The sequence below is a fragment of the Squalius cephalus genome, assembly GCF_949319135.1.
Source record: "Squalius cephalus genome assembly, chromosome: 19".
NCBI classification, from domain to species: Eukaryota; Metazoa; Chordata; class Actinopteri; order Cypriniformes; family Leuciscidae; genus Squalius; species Squalius cephalus.
This window is the reverse complement of record NC_137140.1, coordinates 21,566,204-21,592,474: the sequence shown is the minus strand read 5'-3', so window position 1 is coordinate 21,592,474 and position 26,271 is coordinate 21,566,204. Positions and strand designations below refer to the sequence as shown.

The 26,271-nt window shown below is 36.0% G+C and overlaps 1 protein-coding gene across 10 annotated transcripts in view; it reads right to left on the bottom strand.

The window, feature by feature from the left end:
* Positions 1-26,271, bottom strand: part of ablim2 (actin binding LIM protein family, member 2) — a 63,504-nt gene that overhangs the window by 18,545 nt on the left and 18,688 nt on the right. For 7 of the 10 annotated variants that reach the window (XR_013819138.1, XR_013819139.1, XR_013819141.1 and 4 more), the window contains exons 2-11: positions 25,655-25,810; positions 13,085-13,268; positions 10,451-10,563; positions 10,174-10,300; positions 9,839-9,932; positions 6,985-7,072; positions 5,248-5,306; positions 3,405-3,455; positions 1,514-1,591; positions 46-189 (exon numbers count right to left, since the gene is read on the bottom strand). Coding sequence is in view for 1 of the 10 variants with exons in the window: in XM_079850840.1 (XP_079706966.1) it covers positions 46-189; positions 1,514-1,591; positions 3,405-3,455; positions 5,248-5,306; positions 6,985-7,072; positions 9,839-9,932; positions 10,174-10,300; positions 10,451-10,563; positions 13,085-13,268; positions 25,655-25,810 (1,094 nt within the window). In the remaining 9 variants the exon portion in view is untranslated. The remainder of the gene's footprint in view (positions 1-45; positions 190-1,513; positions 1,592-3,404; positions 3,456-5,247; positions 5,307-6,984; positions 7,073-9,838; positions 9,933-10,173; positions 10,301-10,450; positions 10,564-13,084; positions 13,269-25,654; positions 25,811-26,271) is intronic. The other 3 variants (XR_013819140.1, XR_013819145.1, XR_013819146.1) reach the window with 1 other exon arrangement.

The following is a 26,271-nucleotide window of genomic DNA, read 5'->3' as shown; positions in this document are numbered from 1 at the left end:
CAATTATTCATTTACAAATTTCGCCAGTGTTAGGTGTGTTTGTACCTCTCCAAAGGTCCTGTCCTCCACAGGGTAGCTCACATAGGGTGAGTATGAAAGCATGTCAGGTCTGTCAATGTTGTAGATCGCTTTGATTTTAGGAAGAGCAGCCAGGTCCTTGTAGTCCAGAAGCTCATCACCCAGTTTTGCCTTGAGAAAGAGAAACATTATAGCATTATAACTCTCTATATCCACCTTTTTCCTACGGCCCTTGGCGCTTTGCGCAAATTATGGGAGTAACTTCCAATAAACTTTAAACAATCAGTGAAAGGCCCGCTCTATGAATGCTATAATAAGCTTCTTTAAAATAAATAAACTTATAATGAAGTGACATTATTCTACTCACTCTTCAACCATCGAACATTAAAAGGAAACTTAAAAGTGTAAAAGCATGAACAAATAACTACAACAGGCCATGAATAACCCCAAAAGCTCTATTCCAGGGCTATTCAACTGGCGGCCCGCCAATCATCTCCATCCGGCCCGAGTGCACCAACCTCCCTCCTCCTCTTTTCCTCTTTTCAGATTTTGTTGCTGTAAATTATCAAGTTTTTAATAAAGTAAATTATGGTCTTCTATATCTGCATACTGTTGGGTACCACATTTCCAAGTAAATACAATATTTTTTAAGGTTTACTTTTAAACCCTCAAACCAACCCACCGGCCCATCTCAACCTTTCAATCTGAGAACCGGCCCTCGAATGAAGCTAGTTGAATAGCCCTGCTCTATTCTTTTCACAGCAATATTACGGACGGATTAAATATAACTGTAATAATATTGGTCTATATTATGTAACATATGTTGCCTTAATCAAAAATGTTCATTAACTTTAGCTTTGAGTAATAATATTTTAAAGTACTTTCCGTCATTTTGACAGATAACAAATACTATATTTACCTGCTTTAGAAACATTGCAGTACACACTGCTAATAATGATCAGAAGTGAAAAGGGGAGACAATTACATTTCCGGTTTGGAGAACTCCACTCAAAAAGACTAAAACAAATAATTTCAAATCGTAAGGTTGCTCTACAAATAATCCAGATCAGGGATGTTTTATGTTATTTTGTTTTTTAGACGTTAGAAGTAAACGCTTGGTATTTCCCTGCGTTCTTTTCCTCCTGATTATTTTCTTTTTTCTTTGTATTCTGCTGTAACAGTATGAAAAAAGACAACAACACTGCACATTTGCTGCTCTCCCGATTTACTTTACAATATATCCCATGAATGATTCACTGGAATGCAGAAGAGCATCAGGTTTTTTTCCTCAAATCCTCATCTCTCTTTTCAGGTTTGTTTTCACATGGATGCTTTAAAGCGTCTCCCATAATTCAAAATGCAGTAAGCAAGTCAGGAAAAAGTTGGATAACTCTTGCATGGTTATTTGTATGCTTGTGTGTTGCTGCCCACTGGTGGCAAACTTGAACAAATGAAAAGTAATAAAGCATGGAATCATTTTCACATGTGCACTTACATAGATCACTCTGCTAGGGGAGCCGGAAGCACTGGAGGCAGGAGCAGAGGTGATGCTCTCAGAGGAGGTTCTCGTCACCTGGAAACAAAACCAAGGTAAGAATAAGAAATACAAACACAACGGCACTAAACCAGAAGGGGACTAGCCTATTTGACTCAATTGAAATCATACAAAGTAACAGTCATGTTAAGTCTTAAGGTCATAAATGATTATAGAGCAATTTCCATGTTGCTGTTACTATTGTGTGGATGTAACAACAATTTATCAGTCTTCACACAGTTTATGAAGGATTCAACAGAAAGGTACAGTAGATAGCCTAAGGTTTTGCCGTTAAGAACAATGCGTTTTTCTTTGCTTTGTCAAACACTTCTTGTAATATAGGAACGGATACACAGTAAACCGCAATAAATAGTTTTTAATATGTAGTTTTTACTTATTTTCAAGAGAAAGTATATAATGCTAATTTAAAATAAAGTTGGAGAAGAAAACCTTATTTTTCTTATTCAAATGCAGTATAAATGTATAATGTTGCAGTATAAATGGCACATTGGACAAATGGTAGTTACATAGTTAAGGGAAAATGATCTGTAATTTCAATATCAACAAACATCAGGCAGTCTAAACTCTAGAGATTCTTCTTACAAAAATATTAAAGATTTTCCATTTTATTAGTAATGCATTCAGGGTCAATTCACAGCATCTTCTCTATACCTACACACCGGTGCGTCTCAATCAGTTCCCTAGCTTCCTAGCTCGTGAATCAGTATATCGTATACATGAATTCGAGCACTAGTAAGGACCCTGGCTCACTACACATTGGCACACTGATGACTCTATTGATGACTCCGGCGACATGACAACGTCCATAGTTCAACATCACCACTGGTATAAACAACAGCAGAACTGATATCTTTCTGACATTATTTTTTTATTTTTTATTAATTCAAAGTACATTATGATAAATACTTTGATTGTTACAAATATGTCCAACATTTCAGCTGTAAATAAATTATAAATGTTATCTAGAATAGATTATGTTCATTACCTGTTTAGCGATGTTTATGCTGACATATAATTAAATAATGGTTTATGTTTTTAAAAAAACATCTATTGTGTGTCAGATGTAGCCTAGAAATCTACACGCACCCTAGCGGCAGCAAAATGTATTTTGCAGCCAGGGTAGTCTAGCAACTCTCCATTGACTTTCGGAGCTGTAAAAACCTAAATTGGGTCAGGCCAATCACATCGTGTATAGAGTAGGCGGGGCGGGCTTAACATAATGACGACAGATTTGCGACGGTTCCCTGCAACTTGAAAACAAAGAATGGCGGCTGCTGCTGGAGAACAGTCTTTCAAATCGGATTTGGCCGCGACTCTGGAGGACTTGGAGTTTTTCTTTGAGAAAAGAGCAAAGAACGGCACTTAAGTCATTCTTAAAAAAGGAAGATGTGTTGTCTGGTTGGTTGAAGCGCTGTCATATTGCGTGTAGAGGGAATTTGAAAGACAGCCGTTTATCCCGCCCCTCGGATTGAGCCGTGTCTATGGAGAGTTGCCAGACCTAACATCTTGATGTAGGTCTGGCTTGCCAGGCTATGTCAGATGTGTAGTGAGTTGGCTCACAAGATTTATGTTTCGAGTTTCAGAACTTCTGTTAAGGGAACATAGTGAACATTCATGCTTCATGGTGCATTGTGGGATTTGTGGGACTGAACATCTTTGTCTAGATGTTAAGAGACCTGTTCTTTGGTTCCTGATTTCTACTGGGTGGGTGTGGCAGTAGCCTACAGTGGCCTGGCAGGCTCATTTTGGACCTCATTGAGCATTCTATTAAAGCTGAAAGCAGGTCGGGAGGTAAGCCCATGCAGAGGGAAGTGGGCCGCATGTCACAAACCTGCACAGGTGCATTGGAATGGAGATCACTGAGCTGAATCCGCACCTGTTTCTGCAGGGAAAGGGTTGTTACAGTGAAGCGCTTCCACATACTGCATATCACCTTTGTTTAAGATATGCAACTCGATAGATTCCCTGGTAAATGATTTTGCATGGTATATTTCAGAGCATGTCGGCTGCCTAAACCAGAGCTCATTTTTATTTCGTAACATCGCACACCTTTTTAAGTGCTGTCACCGATTCTAGCTGCTATGAAAAAACAATCATCGTAGGCTTTGGTCTTTAATGATATAAGTGGGGGGCACGCACTTATGAAGGTAAAAGAGTACTTTTTGAGAACTATTTGAGAACTTGTACAATAAATATTCAGGCTTGTACGTGAACATTTACACTCACAGCTCCAATGTGAAAACCTGTAAAATAAAAATCTGAAGTTGAATGTTGAAATTTGCACTCGCAGACAATAGTCACAGACCTGTATTCTGAATTTGAAGCTGGAGACAAGTAGTCACAAACTAAGGAAGTGTCCAACGTTCCACACATTTCTTTTTTTCGGTATAACTCTAGCATAGAATAGTGCGCAAGTATGCGAACTGAGAAGCACATTAAGAATGAATTGGATCTGCTAATAATAGAGGTGTTTATTTGCACATTCCGTCTACGTTGATTTAGTGCTTGATTCACTTAAATTGCCCCTTTAATGCTATTTTAATGGTTCCTAATTTTGTTTTAAAGGTCTCCTTCAATAGATTTGCATATCCAAGGTCAAAAACACTTTCATTTTCTCATACTATACATTGCAGCATCACCTCTTTTCTCACAGCGTTTGAGACCATTTGATCAATGATCCGGTTTCCTCCTTTGCGAGAGCCTACTCTGCTGTGATTGGTCAGATGACCCAGTCTGTTGTGATTGGTCAGCGCAGCGGAAATTAAAATCTTATTACCATATCCGAATTTCAGCTCTGAAAGCTTCCTCAGTATACACAGTGAAATGAACAGCAACAATCATCTTATATCGAGCATTGGTTTGAATGTATCAATTCGAGCGTGAGTCTTCATCCTATTCCTTCATCCTTCATCCTCAGAATTTGCTTTCACAGTGCAGAAAACATGTCGACAACACAAACCAAACTCTTCCATGGCCTCAGCGATAACTACAGTGTTTGAGGGCAGCTCAAAGTAGACGTTGTTGGCGGGCCGCAAAACAAACTTACATAGGTTCATGCAGGAAGTAAAACTGTAATTACTGACGACTCATTTCAGACAGCTCGGATTTAGTTCTTTCTTTTGGGAGACAAACTCCATTTACCATGCACTTTGATCTTTGCAGATTTTTTACATTCATATTCAACTGTTTAACACACTACATGAAAGATAATATCTATAAAAAAAAACATAAAAGGGGCACTTTAAGGAATTTAGCAAATTCATTAACAGCACAACCATGCAAAATTACTACTGAGCACAATTTGCAACTTTCTTCTGAGAGCGGCTGTGGAGGATGAAATCCTTCATACTTTACTGGAACTATAGAGTATCACTCCACCACCATGATCCAGGCACCTGAATCGACTCTTTAAAAAGCCAAAGGTGCGCTTGACAACAACATGCATCTGGATGTTTGCCGATTACAACACTTTTCTCCATTTGTTGATGAATAACAACTGCCATGATCTTTTTTTTTTTTTACATTTTTCTTTTAAAACTCAGTCACAACCTATTTCCAGTGGGTGAAAATAGCAAGTTTGTTGAAAAAGGAGCAATATATAATAAGCCTAATTTACATAGAGAGAATGACTGTTTCAGAGCATTTAACTCTTAGTCAAATTGGATTGCAGTTACCTTACTCTTCTCCTCTATACGTGCTGCCTGTCTGCAAGGAGGATGCCAGATGGAAGAACCTGTGAAAGAGAAAGCTAAAAATAACTAAAAAGTCCATGTAAAAATGCAGTGGCCCTTCAGTATTTGACACTTAAGTCACACTTGTAATGGCTGTATGCCATTGCATTAGAAGTGGCATCAGCAAAAAAAAATAAAAAAAATAATTCAGTACTCACTTCCCTGAGCCATTTTTGCAAAAACTTTTAACAAGCTGGTGTCGTTTTTAGTGGATTGATCTAGCACAAATACAGTTCACAAGTTAGTATGATTTTTTGAAAGAAATTAATACTTTTATTCAGGATGCATTATATCAATCAAAAGTGACAGAAAGTGACTTTACTATTTCAAATAAATGTTGTTCTTTTGAACTTTCTATTCATAAAATAATCCTAAAAAAAACATCAGTTTCCATAAAAATATTAAGCAGCACAACTGTTTTTAACATTGATAATTATCATGTATAATATCAAATGTTTCTTGTGAATCAAATATTAGAATGATATAACAATGATATGATAATAGAATTATTTTTGAAGGATCATGAGTCACTGAAGATATGTAATGATGCTGAATTTTCAGCTTTGCCCTCACATGAAAAAAAAAACCCACATTTTAAAATATTAAAATCTAAAAGTTATTTTGAATTGTAATAATATTTCACAATATTACTGTTTTACTGTATTTTGATAAAATAAATGCAGCCTTGGTGAGAGACTTCTTTCAAAATTATAAAAAAAATATTACACACCCCAAAACCTTTGAACAGTAGTGTAGATTTTTAAGTGTGGTTGGGCCCACAGTTCTTAATTCAATTTATTATCTCACATAACTTGTCTACCTGAGGTGTTAGCATGCTCATATATACCCCTATACAAACTGGCATTCATAAACTAACACAATCATTCACCCCTAGAATGAGTCAGCAGTCTTTCGTTTTATTTCAGCCTGATTGAAAAAGACTTCTAACTGATTCTGCTATAAAAGCAGAGTCTTGTCCACATCTGACTATAAATCTCCTTTGACAAACTACAGTGCAGTGAGATTCCAGTGAGAGACTGAATTACTGCAACGTTTGAGGTGTGAGACACAAGAGAAAAAATAAAACCACATATATCTTATGTCAAATGTTTATTTTCTTCTTTATAATTTTTAATTGGATGTGACTGGTGTGAGCTTTTAGCTTTATATGACTGTCTATTGCTTTATTATTAACATACAAAACAAACTATCCATCCATGTTTTTGTCAGTAGCCTACAGATACTGTTTTTCTTAAGCATAAAACTCCAAGTACACTAATACATATATAAAAATTATTCAAAAATCCTCATCAATATACCCCAGCTGTGTCTGCACTGTCTGTCTGTCTGGTTTCATGGTCTACAATTAGAGAACTTTGTAGAGAAAAATGTTTATTGCAGCATTCTGACACAAATCATCAAATTAAATCTCCACAACTAATCAATTACCTTCATTTTTTTAATGACTAACATTACATAACATTACAAGCTGATTTGGGAGGCACAGAGATGAAGTCACTCATTGACTAGTCACATTTATAGAGTATACTATTATAGAGTTTTTTGTTTTGAATATTACATGTAAAAAGAGTTTTATTGTATTGTGGGATTTGTGTGAATCAAATTTCAGCATCAGAATCAAACCTTTTCATCATGTAGATTTGATGAGATTTAAGTTACCTTGCAGGTACATCTCCTCGCCCTCCCCAAACATCTGCTCACAGCGTGCACATCTGGCACATGTGGGATGGTAGTGCTTTTCTCCAGCCTGCAAAAGATAAACAGAGAGCAGAGCACACATCAGTCATTCAACTCCACTGCAGGAAATTATTAATTAACCCTTAAACACAAAACTCGGGTCTTCAGTGACCCGGGCCGTCAATCACTACCCTCCTCCTCCTCATTAATTTTTTTAAAGCAAGACGTCAACCTTCTTATCTTTATTCCACAAGGTGGCGATGTCTGATACACAATGATGAAGTGATGTTTCACTTGTAGTTACCTCAGGCAGAAAACAAAAGAATAGGAAGAATCATTAGCAAAACTTGAAATGGCTCAGTGATTTACTGCAGAGCAAGTATTGAATGCAATCAAATATTAGTGTCACTGTCACTTGATGGTGGATCTGGTGAAGAAGCTGTCAGCGATCAAAATACTGATTTTGAAGATGTTGAAAATGATAGTTTTGAGAATATGTTTGAGATCGCAAATATGAACCAGATGTTGAATGTACTGTGAAATGAGCTCTGACGAGGACAGTGATGATGGTATAAAACATCTGCTCAAACTGAACCCTTCCAAGCTTCAAAAAATAAATAGTAGGTAAATTGTTCTAGACTGTTCTAGAGTACAGATTTGTCAAATCTATTTCATCTTTTATATTTTCCTAATCTATTCTCATCTATCGGAAATGTTCAGCATGCTGTGTTGCGCTGCTTTTAGTGTTCAACACAGATGTTGATTTAATTTCACGAGTATCATAACCTGCACTGGAAAATCTACTCAGCCCCCTCCACCTCAAAGGCCATCCTCTTTAAACACAGCTTCAGTCCTGCCACTGGAAATGTCATGACATTTCAGGTTCAGATACAATTCTCAATCAGTGCTAAAGACTAAATTGGGCCTAAAAAAAACACACTCTGTTTTCTCGCTTTCTGTTTCCATCGGAGCAGTTATACAAATGGAACAAACTGTTTAAAAATCCCCTCAAATACACAATAAAAACCTTTACCTTTGATTCCCTCAATACCCTGATGGTGTCTAAGCTTGTAAACTGGCAATACTCCTGAAAGGTGGGCCAATTAATCTTGATAACATATGGATACCTGTATCAGCTAGTCTTCAGTTCATGTAAAAAAATTTGCCGAAGGCAAAAGAGTATGCCAAGATACCATTTTGCATGACTTCATTTATTTCACATCACCTTAAAGCACTTGGCACGGCAGTTGTGTAGTTAAAAATACCATCCTAAACTATGATGTCACACAATCTAATTCTGGGTTACGGTAGCAGTGCCAATGGGACAGTCTCACTATAGCAACAGTGTGCAACTTCTGACAAATATCTAACAAACACATAAACACACACAGATTTATAGAGCTCTAAGGAACACAAATCTGTAGATCTTTATGTATGTGATAAATATGATAATGCACACATAACTTGTTTTATTTACAAGCAATATTTAGCCATACAGTATGAGACCAACCAATGGGAAACTAAGCAGATACAAAGAACAACTACATCAATAGGGGGGCTTGTTAGGGTGTAACAAAATAGCTGTTTAAAGAAAAACGAGGAAGAGTTTGCATGTAAGAACAAAAGAGAGTGAACAAAACAGAAAAAGTGAAAGGGAGAAGCAATATGAGGAGATAGATTGTTCAATACTATAATTAGGCTTTAGAGGAGTTGTGAAATGACTGTCTAAGATTCTCTTAGTAAACACCCACTCAGCTTGACCACTGGGATTATAGAGTACCAGCTCTCAGATGAGAATAAAAGCCTTTCACACACACTCAAAGAAAATATATGATAAATGCAAACAAATCTTAGGGGCAACAATGCTAAAATTAAACCCATTTTACCTGGTAATGTGACATATTTCTGAGAGAAACATAATTCTTGATTAGAAAAGTGTATCGCAGGACTTTGGAACATGAAAAGTGGCCAGAATCACACCATACTTTTGAGGCTTTAAGTCCATGTCGATTAGCTTTGAGATCATCTATATTAGTGAACTCCTAAAAGTTGACAAAATTCATTTAAGAAATTTAGCCTATTTGAAATTTCCAGATGAGACATTTGAAGTCTGTCTCTTCTGGAAAAATAGACCAAAAATATTGATGACTCATCCTGTACTAGGCAGATATTTGTCCAATCAAATGTTCTCTAGAATGAGTGTCCCTCCCCTTGATACATGGCTGTAATATAAAGCCTATTGGCTTATTAAAAAATTGGATGAGCTCTTTAATTTATCCCACCCAAAACCGAGTTGTTATTGTTAAAAGTGATTTTCCTTCATTGAAATAAAATAATATATATATATATTAGATGAAAAACATAATCTTAAAAAACGTAAGCGAAAATTAAATTGGCAACTATCTGAAATAAATCTGAAATATAGTACTAAAATATAGAACTAATAAAGTACTGAAAAACTTAAAAATGAAGCTAAATAGAAATAGTTTTAAACTAATAAAGAAGACAAAAGCATATAACATTACTCAAACTTAAGACTTTACTCAAACTTTCTTTTTACTCAAAAAAAAGAAAACATCTAAAAAAAAATGTAAATAAAAGCCAATTCAAAATAATATGTACTACAAAAATACATAACACTTTTCATTTTAATAAGAACGTTCCAATTTTCCACAATTTTCTGATCTTTAAAGAAGAAAATGGGGTCCATTTTGATTTCACATTGAGTTTAAACAATGCTAACAATATAATTATGCCATTCATTCATCTACTTCCATCCATTAAGGAATCCATTCATTAAATGATCACTGCCAAATAGTAAAGATTTCCTTCAAACCTCAAGTACTTTTCCAGTGATGTATTTCTTGCAGGTTTCACACTGGATGCCGAACATGGCGTGGTAGTCTGCCTCACAATACGGGATCCCATCCCTACAGAACATCAACACACATTACAGTAGATGTAATTCACTTCAAGATGGTGACAAGTCTCTGTTTGCTCTCTGGCCTTGAGAAATCCCACACTGTTCTTTCATATCAGAGCACATCAATAACGTTGAGTCATTCCAGTGGGTTCAGCAGGCTTTCATATCACATTACTACGATTGATAAAAGACACACAAGCACCCATCTACACATTCGCACACACATGAACAGGAATAGTGGGACTAACTTGCTGATATATTCGGCATTAAGCACTTTATTGCACACTTTGCACTTGAAGCAGCCAAGGTGCCAGTGCTTGTCCAACGCCACCAGAGACTGCTCATTTTTAAACTCCTTTCCACAGCCACAGCAATCTGCAGAGAGAGCGAGACAAAAGTGTAGTGTAGTACTAATGAAACGCCAGAGAGGGCTGTCATTGCAGACATTTAGGAAATGAATGGGTAAGAGAGTGCATGTTACATATAATGGAAACAGATAGCAATGCAAAAACACAGAGAACTTACTGTACACAGCCTGTGGGGGTGCCATGCTGTTGACTGGCACAGGCTGAGTGCATTTCTCACAAATGCACTCCTTCCCATTAAACGTCACGCGGTCCCCAGCTGGAAACGGCTGCCTGCCAGAAATACACACACACAGTCACCTCGTCATTTACCAAGGTTATAAAATCACTTTCATATGAGGATGAATTTTAAACTAGTTTTTAGTAAACCATTTTAAATTAGGCTCAGATGTAGGGGCACTACAATATAAATGTGAAAAACGCACAACAGGGTGACAAAACGAAACATTTCAGCATATTAGCAGTTTGCAAAAATTGCGAGAAATTGTCACGAGACAAACACTGCTTTGTTAATCTTTTAAAATTAATCAAATAACTAAGCATAAGCAAAGGCAGGTGCATTCTTAAGGGGATAGACAGTTTGCCCCAAAAAATTCATTTCATAAAAAAAGAAAATTTCTATCTACTCAAGAAGTTTTGTTTTCCGTTCAACGAAAAGCAATGGGGACAGATGTTGTCGAGCTGCACAAGTTACAAAAAAGCAGCATAAAAGAAAGCAAAAACACATGTGCACTACATTTCACGTCCTCTAAACCTGTACCAGTCACTGTTTTAATAAAAAACTTCCACTTCTCAGTAGCAATAACAGGCCTAATGTAACTTATTTGTACATTTGCATATTCAAACTGACACATCACAGCCAGTTATTACACACATGACAAACATTATTGCTGTCAGACCCACTGCAACATGTCTCTGCATGAAATAAAAGAGATTTCATAGCTGTGGGGAGGGTTTTTAGAGAAAGATTATAACAATTTCAGACCGTTCTTCACTCAAAATAATCATTCAGAAGACTTATAGAAGTATACAATGTCACATATAATGCCACATACTTTTGGACTACATTTATGGTGCTTTTTTGTCATTTTTGGAGATTGACAGCACAATCAGTTTGATTGTACACTTTTAAACAACTATATAATTTTAAATAAGTATAATAACTATAATATTGAATAACTACAGTATAAACTATTAAAATACATTGTGTAGCTAAAACTTAACTGGATTAAGTAAGAATATTAAAACCAGAAAGATCAAATTAACAGATTTTTTAATGAATAGCTACTGTAGCATTAGCATATGTTTGTACTAAGAAAACTGGTAAAGATCCCTGCCCTAGCATGCACACATTAACAAGCTTAATAGTAATAGTCTAAGCATTATTTATCAATATAAGCAATATTATCTCCTTTTTTATACTGTATGATGTGTTATATGGACCTGTGTCTGCAATAAAGTTTATATTATTATTTACAGTGTATGAAAATAAACATCTTAAATATTCAACCCAACATCTCATTTGTGTTTCACAAGCTTTATGTTTGTGCTATAATGAATAGGGCAGGAATAAGACCTCTTGGTTGAGTGAAGCAGGCCTTCATAAGAGAGGCTTGATGGCACAGGTTCAATCATATCTGGCTGATAGTTCAGTTTGAAAGCTGATGATATCACGGTATGCTGATCATCATCTCTCTAGCTCTCATCACCCAATGGAAGAGTAAATGTTTGAGTCCTATTAACACACCATTGCCTGATTTTGAATTGAAACCTGATGTGCTAGCCAATGTTATGCCAAACTCTTTGTGATGGATGTTGATTGCCTCTTTTTCTTGGTATAACAATGAATACTCTGTTCCTGTGGTTGTTGGCTCAATTTACTTTGTAAAAAAAATCCATCATTCAAAAGAAAGAGCTACTTTGCAGACGTCTGTTCACACCTTCTAGCTTGCCATTAAAGTTGTAATAATAGCAGTAACAATCATTTCTAACTGGTAAACATAAAAAAGTGTTGGAATAGGCTGTATAGAGTCATCCAGCGTAACAACAAATGAGATATTTAGAAGGTGATTTAAGATTTAGTCGCACCCAAGATATCAATTGGGTACACAGTGTCCACAGAAACATGCATCGCTATGGAAATGTAGGAGGGACTCTTCCTGAGCAACATGTCACATGCACATACACAACATCCATTCAGAGACTGAGGGACACCCTACACCACTCTGGAAATAAGTGGCCTGGGAGCGGAGCATACACTTCATATTCTTACTGAAAGCTGATGGGTGCCCTTTCCTTCCCGCCCCTCAGTAACAAGATTGCCCAACTTTATAGTTATAATTTGATATATGATATAGTTAAGCAAGTATCGAGTGCTGTTTTTATTCCGATTAACACAAGTGCAAATGTGATACTGATTTTATACAACATTTCAATAAGCTCATATTGTGTTATATTTTTGACACAATATTGCCTCTTTTTGCTCAACTTTGCCAACGAAAAAGAATCTGCGTTTTCAACTATTCGGGTGAACCAATGGTTCAATGGCCCTTTCATAAAGAGAGACATTTACTTCATTCCAGAATGATTCAGCTGTTTGCAATAAATTGAATGAATGAATGACTTACTGGCTGCAAGATTATATATACACATACATACATACATTTGATATTGAATACGCTTTGCGAATAACATTTTGAAGTCTGGTTACTGATGCCTTACCTTACCCAATTTGTTAAATGTACCAATAGTGAATGTATGCTAGTGTTTGCTAGTGAGTGCATGCGAGTCTTACTTGCAGACGGCACAAACAAAGCAGCGTGGATGGTATGTCTTGCCCAGGGCGGACACAACTTCCCCTTCAATGAACTCTTCACAACTGAAGCAGCGGGTGCCATAGAGTCGCTGATAATCCAGAGTGCAGATATACTCGCCTTGTCGCACAAAAAAGCCTCCCTGAGCCAAGTCACATCCACAAACTGCAGAAAGAGAGAGAGACAATACAGTTAAAGCTACAGGGGGCTAAACTTTAATGATAACATACATTGCCCAAAATGTTTCATTCACTCAAGTCAAATGAATATGTGAAAAACCCGAACCCTGTTGGTGATTCTGTGCACTGTCTCTGATAGCCTCTTGCAAGCTGAATCAAGTTTTTAAACTGGAATGTCCTCTAATAAACTAATATCTAATATACAATATTAACAAGGAAAAATCAAACCATTAAATAATTATCTAAAAAATATTTATGATTATTGAATAGACTAAATTTCATCGGCTCAGTTATTTTTAATATTTATCTTTTTAAATAGAGAATAGTATTCACTAGCATATGGTAATGAAAATTGTATTGAGAATCATCATATTTCACTGATAATATATCAACTACTGAAATTGAAAGAACTGAAACACACTAGTTGTCAATAAAAATCCATAATGACAACCCAAATCACACATTTGGGTGTGTGTCCATGTGTTTATGTGAGTGAAGTAATTGTTGTGTGTGTTTAATCATTATCAGCACACCATGACATCATCAAGTCACATGGAGATAGGAGACTGGGCAGGTGCATGAGTGGACAGGACAAAACAAAATGAAACGCAACCTTACCCTAAATTTCCCCTCTCCCTCACTGACTCTCTCCCCGCACTCTCTTTCCTTTTCTCACAGTCCTTTTTCCACTAAAACAGGAACCACATCAGAAACACAATACACACAGACACGCTCCGATGACATCATTCTCAGGGCCGATCCATTTTCCACCTCCTCTGAGGTAAATGATAACTGAGGAATTTCCTTTTCTCCCATGGATTTTCTTTCTGTCTGTCCAGAGCTGAGATGTCTCATTGTGAATAATCAAAAGAAATGTACCTCTTTCTGAGTCCTTGTATTTGTCTGCTATCGTAATTTTAATGGTAAAGGACTGTAAAAATGCCACGGTAAAAACCTGCTAAATGGTTAATAGTAAGTTTCCTTAGTATATATGATGTAAACTAACACATTTACGGGGAAATGTAACACTTGATGTTTTTCTATTTATTTAAATCATTTTGTTTCCTATTTTTCTATCAGTCATGCACATTAGGATTATATGTTACATCTTACAGTATGTTGTTAAATTAACATTTGTTGTATCATTATAATGCAGTACAAATTCAAAATCAAATCTGGACTATGACCCTAACCCTAACCCTAACCCAACTTCTGAGCAGTAAAACTACTACATTTCCAGTAATATATAGTATGCATCCTATTCTATCTGAGCATCTAACAGTCATCGGCTTACCTCTGTAAGATCCCATTTTATATGACCTCACTTGGTTATTACATAAGAGCTTAACAGTGTTAGCACTCAGAAAACAGACCCTCCTCTTGCTCTCTTTCACACACACACACACACACACAAATACGTACACACGTGTACTAATTTGCGTGTTAGCACAACACAATGCATTCTAATGTTCCGCTCGTAGTAAAAATCCAAACAATAACATAGGAATGTTGGTCAGGAAATAGCAGCCATATTTTCCGCATCTGCTCAAGAGTGATTGGTTGGTGTCCATGATATGGAAGGTTAGCTAGGTTATAAGCATATCGGGTGTGACAATGTGTGAATTCTGTTCCAAACATATTCAAATTTCCTCCTAAAAGCACAAACGGTCTCAAAGATAACCTGTAAGGCAAGAGGACAGCACACACCCAGGGCAAGACTGAAAACAGCATTGCACTTCTTATTTCATCAAGCAAAATTGATATTCCAATAGAAGCCATGGCTGCTTTATTTAGACATGCATCTTATTAAAAAAAACTAAATTATTGATTAAAATATCCTAGTCACTTTCATAAGATACTTCTAACAGACTATAGGGTGGTTTAAGCTATTTGGGCTATTTTATTATTTATTTTGAGGGGGATTTTTGCTTGGGTGTTTTTGTTGTCAGGGACTCCCAAATGTGGTGATCCCCTTGTGAGGGACCCCCTTCCTAAAATATAAAAGCATTTATGTTAAAGATACATTTATACTGTGTGGGAAGAATATTACGTGGGATTGATATAGAGACAGCATGTTTGAAAATTAAATAACTATAAACAATTCAATTAAGTCAAAGTAATTTAAGCCAAACGTAGCCAATTATGGGACAAATAAGAATGATTAAATATTCTCTCTAGAATATTTTCTTTGTATTGAGTTGAGAGTGGATTATCTTTTGTATAAATGTATAATTAAAAAATGGTTTCTGACTAATACTGCTAAATAGTTGTGATTGATCCCGTTTTTAGACAGCGGAATGAAATGGTAATAAAATCCAATTTAATAAATGTGTTTAATTATTGCATTAAACATTTAATTAATATCTTAATACTGTAACTTTGACAGCCTCAAAATACATTTAGTATAATCTTTGGGTTTTTTTTCCTGTGGACTCCCAAGCGTTCCATTGCAGTCCTCGGGGGTCCATGGACCCCAGTTCAAAAACCTCTGCCCTAAGCACCCTTTTGCCCATCAACTACTAAAGTATGTAACCCAAACCGTGCAGTGATAAGAAGTCCTCAACATTGGGCAGGGTTTGTCTTTCACCCTGCCAGTATATTTAGCTCAGCTGGAGACAGAAAACAACACATGAAAAAGAGGAGCAAAGGAATGGCTGCAAGCAACACTGCTCTCATGATCAAGCACATGCCACAGTCCTTGCTGAACTGAAAGTGTGCAAGTTATAATGCTAGTTCTAATTTTGAAGGATGTTTTCATGTTTTACCAGAACAATTCCTGGAACATCCCTCCCTGAGGTTAAGTGCTCCAGATGGACACCCCATCAGCACTTTGGGAATAAACACTTTGGGTGCTTAAGCTCCTATGAATGTCACACCACATACATGCTTTATGATGACTGGAAGTATGATTTTGGCTTACAAAAAAACAGATAAATTAGACAACATGAAATAAAAATGAAATAAAATATCACAGCTGAGGAGGTTATACAAGCAGCACTAAAAAGGGGATGGGTTGGGCTAGAAGAAATGGAACATAGAAAAATGATGGCGGAGGAAGATAAGCAGACTATAGAATAGGGAAGGAGGGCAAACAAGAGTAATCGGGAGGGTGAGTGAACCTGGAAACTTCAGTATATTGATATTGGACTTGAAATCAAATCCCTGGATGGAAATTCTCAACATGTCTCACTCTCTGAAACCTAAACTTTGCAATGCAAGAAGAGCAAGTAAACAAGATAATAAAACGGATTACACTGAGGGCAAAAGCAATTCCTTTGCACACATTTCCTACCTGAGACAACCTAAGGTAGGAAATGTGGGTAGGAAAGGGTAAGGTAGGAAACCTAAGATAGACACAACAATCTGGGAAGCAATCGGTGAAAGAGTTAAAGCTATCGGTGGAATTATAAGTGTAAATCTCTTTCCTCAAGGCCAAGGAATTGCGAAAGCTAGCACCAGTGACATGCAATTGGCAGGACTCACATCAACAGAGGGAAGTGTTTTATTCCTGAAGGGTAATATAACCCCTCTACACACCGTCTAAGCCAATACTAGCTAGCTCCAGTGTTCCAACTTAATTCTCTGGCAATCTAAAATGGCGCTGGTTCGCATGCTTTTAGGGAGTTGGCTGCATGGCTGGAGAGGGTCTGCTGTTCCTCTACATGAGGGGGTTTGCATTTTCACAGCCTAAAATCAGACTTTCAACAATAATCCAGCAGACAGGCTACTGATGTCACACCTGCCTTTAATTATTATTATTTTATTTTTTTTATTTTTTTTACAAAAGTTGAATATTGTGTACTCTGTAGGCATTCCACGAGTTCACATAAGCCACTTTTCCACCATCGGGCCAAACCGTTGTTTTACCGTTACATTATTATTAACTTGTGTTACTTTGCTCAAAGGCAACACACAAGTGACCATCTCTGAGTTTTTGTAATTGTGCCGTGCTGATCCAAGCTGAAGTGGAAATATAACTGGAACCATTCTTAGGACCGATCGGCCCGACGCTGGAAAAGTGGCTATATATGACAGCAGCTTCAAAAAATACGAATTTTGGAAAACTGGGAAATCTTTGATTGCGATGAAAAATCTACTAAATCACAACTAATAAAAATCAGAACATTTTTAAACATGCAGACAATTATTTTTTGTTCATTGATGTTATTCTGCAATGGGGTCAAACTCAGGCTTTTATTGTACAGATAACATTAATTATTAAATATTTATTATTTTATTGTCTAATCTCTTCAACATCTCATCATGGAGCCGGAATCTAGCCAAAAACCACCCACTCACAGACAAAAAGTCAAACAACCAATCACAGTTTGTTTTTATATGCCACGATAAATAAATATGAAGTAATAAATTATTACTGATGAATAAATAAATAAAATACACAAATGACAGACATACCAAACAACCTGTATCAAATCTGTTTGTGGACATGTTAAAAAATAAATTCCTCAAACAAAACTCCCTTATGAAGGGTACAAAAATACACTTTAGCACAACTTTTAAAAACTACTTATTATGGAAATAACATACTTTAAAAGAATATACTTGATTGCAAACTGAATATAATGTTTTCAGACAATTGCGTGTTAGTAAACTTACTATTAAACGAAAGTGTATATATTAAGTGCATTTATATTATATGCAATAACTTGAACTTAAGAATGCTTTTTTAACCCAATTAAGTAGGACTTCAATACATCTTTATATGGTATTTCATCTGTAAACTAAAAAACAAAAATATGAAAAAAAAATAGTGTTTTAATGTGTCCCTGTTACATTGTATTTATACATTTAAGTACTGAGTAATAGTAATTAACTACATGTCCTTACTATAGGGTTAGGTTAGGATTAAGGTTTGGTTAGTTGGTATGTAATTATGCCCAATTTATAGTTATTACTATAGTAAATGCATGTAACGTGTAACAAGGACGCATTAAAATAAAGTGTTACCAAAATATTGCTGTCATTTTATTGAACTTGTATGTCATGTATTTAAATATTTTTGTAATTATTACACATTTTGTAACGATGAAGTTCCAATTTAGTACATTTAAAATATATTACCTTGTGGGTAGCTTTGAGGTTAAGACTACCTCATCATAAACACAGTATTACAATATTGCATCCTGCAGATGATGCAGAAAACAACACTGTTAGGTATCAACACACCTTTGACAATGAACAGTTCATCAATTTTGTCATTCTGATGAACGGAAGAGCTTCTGCATCTTCATTTTGGCAGAGGATCACAAGCTCTAGCTCTCATTCACCTTGAGAGTCCTGAGCGTTCACTGCACTACAGTACAGAGTGTTCTGTCCTAACTGCTGCTGAGTGTCTCTAATTACCTGCAATTACACACTAATTTGATCGATAACTAATGCATGAGTGCAAATTAGTGTGCACCAGTATAATGCAGGAAACATGGACGTGTAACTACCTGACTATCTACACAGCAGAGAGAATAGAATAGAAAAGAAAAGAAAACACATCTCTGAACAAGCACACAGACAAATCCAAACCATTGTCCATGAAAGGCCTGAGCTACTAGCCAAACAGAACTAGTGTACTGAATAAATACTTGCACAACAGCAAAAAAAAAAAAAACATACACATACACCACTCTTCCAATAGAGAAAAGTGAAATGTGTTTAATTACGATCGATTATGGTTGATTTTTTCTTTTCTTTTTTATGAAAATTAAACATTAAGAAATTAACATCAATTTAATTACTTCAATCCTAAATTAAGTGTTTTATGTCAAATAGAGATATATAGAATATATTTGTTGGTGTATTGTTGTGCAATGTTGTAAATAGCAAATTTTCCATATTGCAAATCACATTGTTTTAAAAGTCATACCGGGTATTATCTTTTAATCTGCGGTTTTGTGTGTGTGAAGGGTGTATAACAACTACATAATTGGGTTAGAGGTATTAGTGCTGTTGTGATACGTAAAATGTGCACTACAGATCAGCTGCATGCTTTGAAAAGAGATCGCAAAACAGAAACAAAATACCCACACCATTATGACCATATTGTCTGATGTGAAATTACATAACATGGATTGGATTTAAATTACTGGAATGACCTATAATGTTGGATAACAATACCGTTTTTGTAAAAAGTATTTTACTCACAGTGGCTACTTTAATTTGATCAAAAAATACAGTATAAAGTCATATTCAATTCAAAATAAGAGTTTTCTTTTTTAATTTATACTAAAATGTAATTTATTCCTGTGATGGCAAAGTTACATTTTCAGCATCATTACTCCAGTTTTCAATGTCACAAGATTCTCTAGAAATTATTTTAATATGCTGATTTGCTACTCAAGAAACTTCTTTTTATTATTATTACAGTTCCTTAATATTTTTGTGGAAACTGCAACTAATTTTTTTCATATTGAGTAGAAACTTTAAAAAAACAGCTTTTATTTTAAATAGATTTTGTTGCAACAAAAAATGTCTTTACTGTCACATCATTTGAATGCTTCCATGATGAATGAACGCATTAATTACTTTTAAAAAAATTTACTGACCCCAAACTTTTGAATGGTAGTGTATGTATGTATTTGTATATATATACACAGGGGTTGGACAATGAAACAAACACTGGCCAATATAGTGTTGGAGGTTTTTTGTTTTTTTTGGAAGATTTGTGGCCTGGTGGCCAAATCTTTACTGATTTTACATTCCATCAATAAGAGCCGAGTGTGAAGGTTAAATTAGCAGTGCAATAGCACGGCTAATATTGCAATCCATACAACATAATGGGAGACATATCAAAAGAGAACAAATTGTTGGTGCACATCTCTCTGGCTTCATCTGCGACCAGGACAGCAAGCAAGGCATACCTCCACGTTGTACGAATCTCATCCAGCAGGAGTAATTGTCGACGCAAGAGGAAGCTTTCTGAAAGGGATGTCCAGGTACTAACCCAGATTGTATCCAAAAAAAAAACATAAAACCACAGCTGCCCAACTCACTGCAGAATTATATACAAACCTCGACTCTCCTGTTTCCACCAAATCTGTTCGTTGTGGGCTCCACAGTTAATATTCATAGTTGGGATGCTATAGCTAAACCTTTGGTCACTCATGCCAATGCCAAATGTTGGCTTCAACAGTACAAATCTTGGACCCGGGACAATGTGAATCGTCAATTGTTCTCTGATGAGTCCAGTTACAGTGTGGAAAAGCCCCAAAGAGACTTAACACCTGAACTGTTGTGTGCCCAGTGTAAAGCATGGGGCTGGATCAGTGATGGTTTGGGCTGGAATATTATGGCATTCCTTACTGTGCTTTAGGACATTCTAAAATCTAAATTCAAAATAGGGGCATAAAATCTAAATCGGGAAATATCATTCTTAAGTTTTTAGATAAATCTAACAATCAATACTATACACTAACCAAAATCCAACATTAACCCTCAAGGAAATTATTGTGCATTATTTGATTTATTTATCTGTTTTTTTTTTTTTCTTCAATTGAGGACATCACCAAATTAGGTTTTGTAAGATTCGGATCCTTGCTGGGGACAACTCTGACTACAGTAGAGCTAAGTAAAGTCCCAAACATCCCACACAACCAGAGCCCAAGTTGTGATTAATTAAAAGTTTGCTACTGTGCAAGCAGGTTTATTTATAGATGATCTGGCATCTGTAACAAATTTGAGAAAAAAAAAAAAAGGGGAACAAAATCATTATTCAGTTGCATCCTGTCTTTATTTTCTAGAGATATTTAATGATATTTGAGTCTTTGAGTAGAAAAATTTAACAAATATTCATTATGCAGATGCATCCTGGCTATCTTTTTAGAGATACTCAGTGACATTCTCAGCTGAGCATAATCCAATATGACAGATGGGATTACAGTACGTGTTCACACCAAATCCAATGAAAATATCAGATAATGGGGACATCCATATTTCTATCACAACACCCAGGGTCTCAATGCACCATTGATGAGCTATTAGTGATAGATTATGAATAAAAAGACTGCAGCTAAATTTCCCAGATGAGCGCTTCTAAACGGGGGAACTAAATAAAAAGTGTGTCATTTATTAATTCTGCTGAATCCTTCTGGATCTGAAGAGTTGTTATATAAGGTCAGTTGCGGTGGGAAACAGCTTGAAACAAGAATCTTGACACAGCCTTGAGCACACAAACACATTGTGCTCTGTCCTTGAGAAGGAAACATTTTAATTTTGTGTATTAAATCAGTCTGGCATGATTTAATTTAGCTGTGAAATATGTACTTGGAGGTTTCAACTAAAACAGCACTGACATGACAACTAAACAAAACAAATCAAAACCCAGGTAAATACAGATTCAAGATAAAACAAAAGCTATTTTATGACAGCCCATGTGTGATACGACTTCTACATCACTGTACTTATAAAACTACATTATAATCAATATATTTACACAGCCAGTACCATGTGAACAGGTCCATGCATAGTACAGTATGAATACGTATAGGCCTACAGTATGTGAAAGCATATCACTTGCCAAGTACACGCTTATAAATATATGAGGCTCTTCATGTTTCAGATGTTGAACGCTGGAACTGTCAGGATAGAGCAAAGAGAAGCAACACTGTCAGCCTCGATAAAGAAAAAAGGAAACTTTTAGGTTTGGGAAATTACAGATTTTCCAAGAATTCAAATCAAATATCTTCAACACTTTCCCCAGATGAGGTATCAGGATTCAAGACTTTACTGTGATGTGTGTGTGTGCATGAGGATAGTTGGCACGTGTGTATCTGTGTGTTGATAATAAAAAAATCACTTGGGTGTTCGTGCAAACAAAAGGCAGCTGTATTAGGGTGTTTTCAGTAGGGTGTAGGTCACACACACACAACCACATATATTTTAAGAGGTCTTAAAAAATACTGGTATTTGATATGCACTGCTTTATTACTATTCAGTTTGAGTTTTGTTTTTGTTTTGAACAGATTTCTCTCTCCAGTTACATGCAAAATTGAAAATTATATTTACATAAAAATGATACACTAAAGGGGAGTTTATGTCCATGATGCTATCTGTTAAAAATATGTTTCCTATCTATTCAAGCCTGCTGAGAAAGGCTGCATGTACTATATACATTTGTATGCAGTATATGCATATTTTGATTAAATAACATATTCGAATGTTTGAGCTCACATGTTTGGAACGAGTGTTGGGCGTGCTCAGTCCAGCCTTTATGGAGCAATGAAATCCCCACTGTGCAGAATAGCATTACCATGTTGTCATGGTGTGCATGAAACAAATACAGGCAGTTTTATGATAACTGAATTCCCCCACATGTCTCTGTCCTTCTCCAGACCTCCATATGAAGGCTCCAAAACATCTTAGAATGACGCAATATAATTTGGTTTGTCTGATGTTTTACATAACAAATGAGTTGAAGTTGGTGTGACAGCAAACTGAGTGCTGGAATGACACACATTCAAACACACTTCCTGTAAAAACAACACCCACCCATATAACCAGTGTTCCTAGAATGACTCCTATAATACATTATACAACTGGTGATGCATTGTACTTGTAATGGTAAGTTAAAGACAAAATGTATGGTTAAGAATGTAAGTGCAAACTTTAAATTACAATTAAAGACTTAGTCATTGATGCCTATAAATACTGACATTCCTTGCTGATCAGGTTCCATCAATATGCTTATTATGGGATATTTCAGGTGGAATAAACATGAAAGATGCATATACTTTTTCTGATGCTGTTCACATGAGTACCATGACGCATGCGTGTGATGCTGACTCAGGAGACGGTAGGGGTGTAAATCGGACAGTTCATCACGATACGATACGATATCGATTCTCTCAGCCAGCGATACGATATTTTCCGATACTTCAAAAAATTCCACGATACGATTCGATTCGATTCAGGGCTATATCGATCGATTAATCGATATTTAGATATTATGTTCACACAACCAGTTACGTTTTTATTAACTCACAAATGCAATCAAAATATATAACTGAACGTTTAATTAAACTCTTTGAAAATTGCACACCCTCTCCCAATTGGGACATTTATAACAGAAGTGGTCATTTGCAAGTACTCCGTTCTTGTTCATTTTCATAAATCATGTTTTTTATTATTATTGTGCATCCAAGTAATATCAATCAAACTGCAGCTGGGTTGTTTTGATTAATAATAATAATAATAACTTAAAAAATACAGGTAAATTACAAAATTAAAGTTAATTAAAAGTATGCTTTAATATGTTAAAAGTTTTTTTTTTTTTTAGCAGAGCAGATACATTCACATTTCATCTTTCTGAGTCAAACAAAACCAAGTAATTGCTATGATAAATAATACAACACTCGGTTAATCTTCATAACGTTAATCTCCTCAGCTGACATAGACGCCTAACAAACTTTGTTGTTGTGATAACGTACACGCAATACAGAGAGCTTTTCCCTCACCACTAAACGAGCTGCTTTAGTAAGGTTCCGTGAAAATGTTTCAGGTTTTATTTTCCTTTTATGCCCTGAAGAAGATATCACGAGTTTATTGAAATTATCCATCCTCGATCACTTTTAGTCAGCTTTGACGAAACTCGTCTTAGCCAGCGCGTCTTTTCAAAGTGACATCTGACCTGAATACTGCGCGCTGAGTCGCTAAAACGGACTTATCGTGTTGTGTTCACCAACAAGGGTGCGAGTGCTTGTCTGTTTCTGCTGTAAAACATGAACTCACGATGCCTTGACAGCGGACAATACCGACTTTTGTGAAAAAAACTTGTTTAGGGTTTAGTCAGTCTTGTCAGGCGTTTTTTCAGATGAGGAGATTAACGTTACACACCGGCAGGCGGTTGGTGAGTAAACGAAAATGTGCGCTTTGGTGGAAGGATGTTACGTGAGAATGTGGAGAGTGTCAAAATAAAGGTGTATATCGATATTTTAAGTGTGGAATCGATGCATCGTATCGTTAGACGTTATATCGATGCATCGATCCATATCGATGTATCGTTACACCAATAGGAGACGGCCAATACTGAGCCGGCATTCTGACATATAACCCGGAAGCGCTGCACTGTGTTTACAACGTGAACAGTTAAGGTATTAAGGTTGAATCACTGTAGTCACATGGACTATTTTAACGATGTCTTTACTACCTTTCTGGGCCTTGAAAGGGGTAATAAATTTGCAGTCCATGGGGGAGTCAGAAAGCTCTCGGATTTCATCAAAAATATCTTCATTTGTGTTCTGAAGATGAACGAAGGTCTTATGGTTTTGGAACAACATGATGGTGAGTAATAATGACAGACATTTAATTTTTGGGTGAACTAACCCTTTAAGCATCAAAAACTGTTTTCAACATTGATAATAACAACAATAAATGTTTATTGTGCACCAATCAGCATATTAGAATGATTTCTAAAGGATCATGTGACACTGAAGACTGAAGTAATGATTTGAAGAAAAAAAAAGAAACATTTGTCATCACAGGAATAAATTACATTTTAAAATGTATTAAAATAGAAAACAATTATTTTAAATTGTAATAATATTACGGTTTATTTTGGATTAAATAAATGCTGTTAAAATAAAAGATGCTGTCTTCATTTTGGACCCTAGTTCATATGAAATAAGCAGGACACATTGACCTATCAGACAATACAAACTTAAATACATACAAAATTAGGGTGAACTGCGTATGGCTACCTCTATGCTGTGTTTTAAAAAACTTAAAAAATGACAGTTATTTAAAAGACAAAGAGTAATGGGTAAGAGGCCATAATAAAGATTAGAGCATCAACTATAATTTGACTAATAGTGTGTAGTAACTGAACTGACTGTTGCTCTGAGGTAAGAATAAATGTGTTAAACTCTATTAAGAAGCTCACATTGTCTGAAGCCTGAGGTCACCTAGCAACCACTGTCTGTGTTCACAACATCATCAAGCTGAAAACAGCCGGTGCTGGGAGAAATTGTCTCTCGCATACATAAGCACACATGCAAACACACATGCACTGACAGACAAACCACAGTCATCCATGTGTTTGGCTTAATTTTAGCTATTTTTGATGAAATCAGATTCCAAACAGATGAAACAGTCACCTAAATAAACTTCCTCTCTACTCTATGGTTCTGGTACACCGCTATCAGAACAACAGTATACGCCCCACCCTCCCCTGTTCGTGGAGAATGATTGAGTTTGTTGCAGTGCTGCACAATAAAATACCTTTATGTTTTCATCATGTTTTTTGTTCAGGTTTTTTACATGTATTCAAAGTGCTTTTCAAGGCATAAAAGCCCTTATGTAACTGTCTGAAAATTGTCACACAATAACAGAATATATGAATGGAGTGGGTTGTGACCGATGTGTTACCTTTGCAAACAAAGCACTTTATGTGGAAGTGATTGTTTTGCACCCGGAGCACCTCGCCTTTGCAGGGCTTGCCACAGTTTTGACACGGGACGGGGCCGCTCTGCCGCTGTCCCTTCTGCTGCTCCAGGGGACTGTGAACAGCCTGCTGGTGAAACGCTGTGGAGACACAATGAGAAAAAGAGACAAGTTTCATTTCAATATCCCCACATACAGCACCAACTGACAGGTATAGAAAAGTTTAGGAATTAGTCAACAACCCATACTGATCTAACCTGACCGTATTAATCCGAATACTGGGGTAAACATGTCCCTTAAATGTCTATGGTGGATATTAGTAAAACTAACAGAAATAGTAAGAGTTGTATGCAAGTATACTATTCCAAATTCAGATAACTGACTAAATTTAAGTTGAAATAGGTGGAAATTTTAAAGGGGTCATGACATGAGAAATCAAATTTGCCTTCACTACATATAAGTCATCTTTGTACCATTAAAACATCCTGAAAATTTCATAGCTTAAAACATCCTCCTCATTATAAACAAAGCATGCTCTAAAATTGGCTCGTTTTGATATTGCAGGATCGGTGACGTCACACAGGCAAATACATTTGCATATG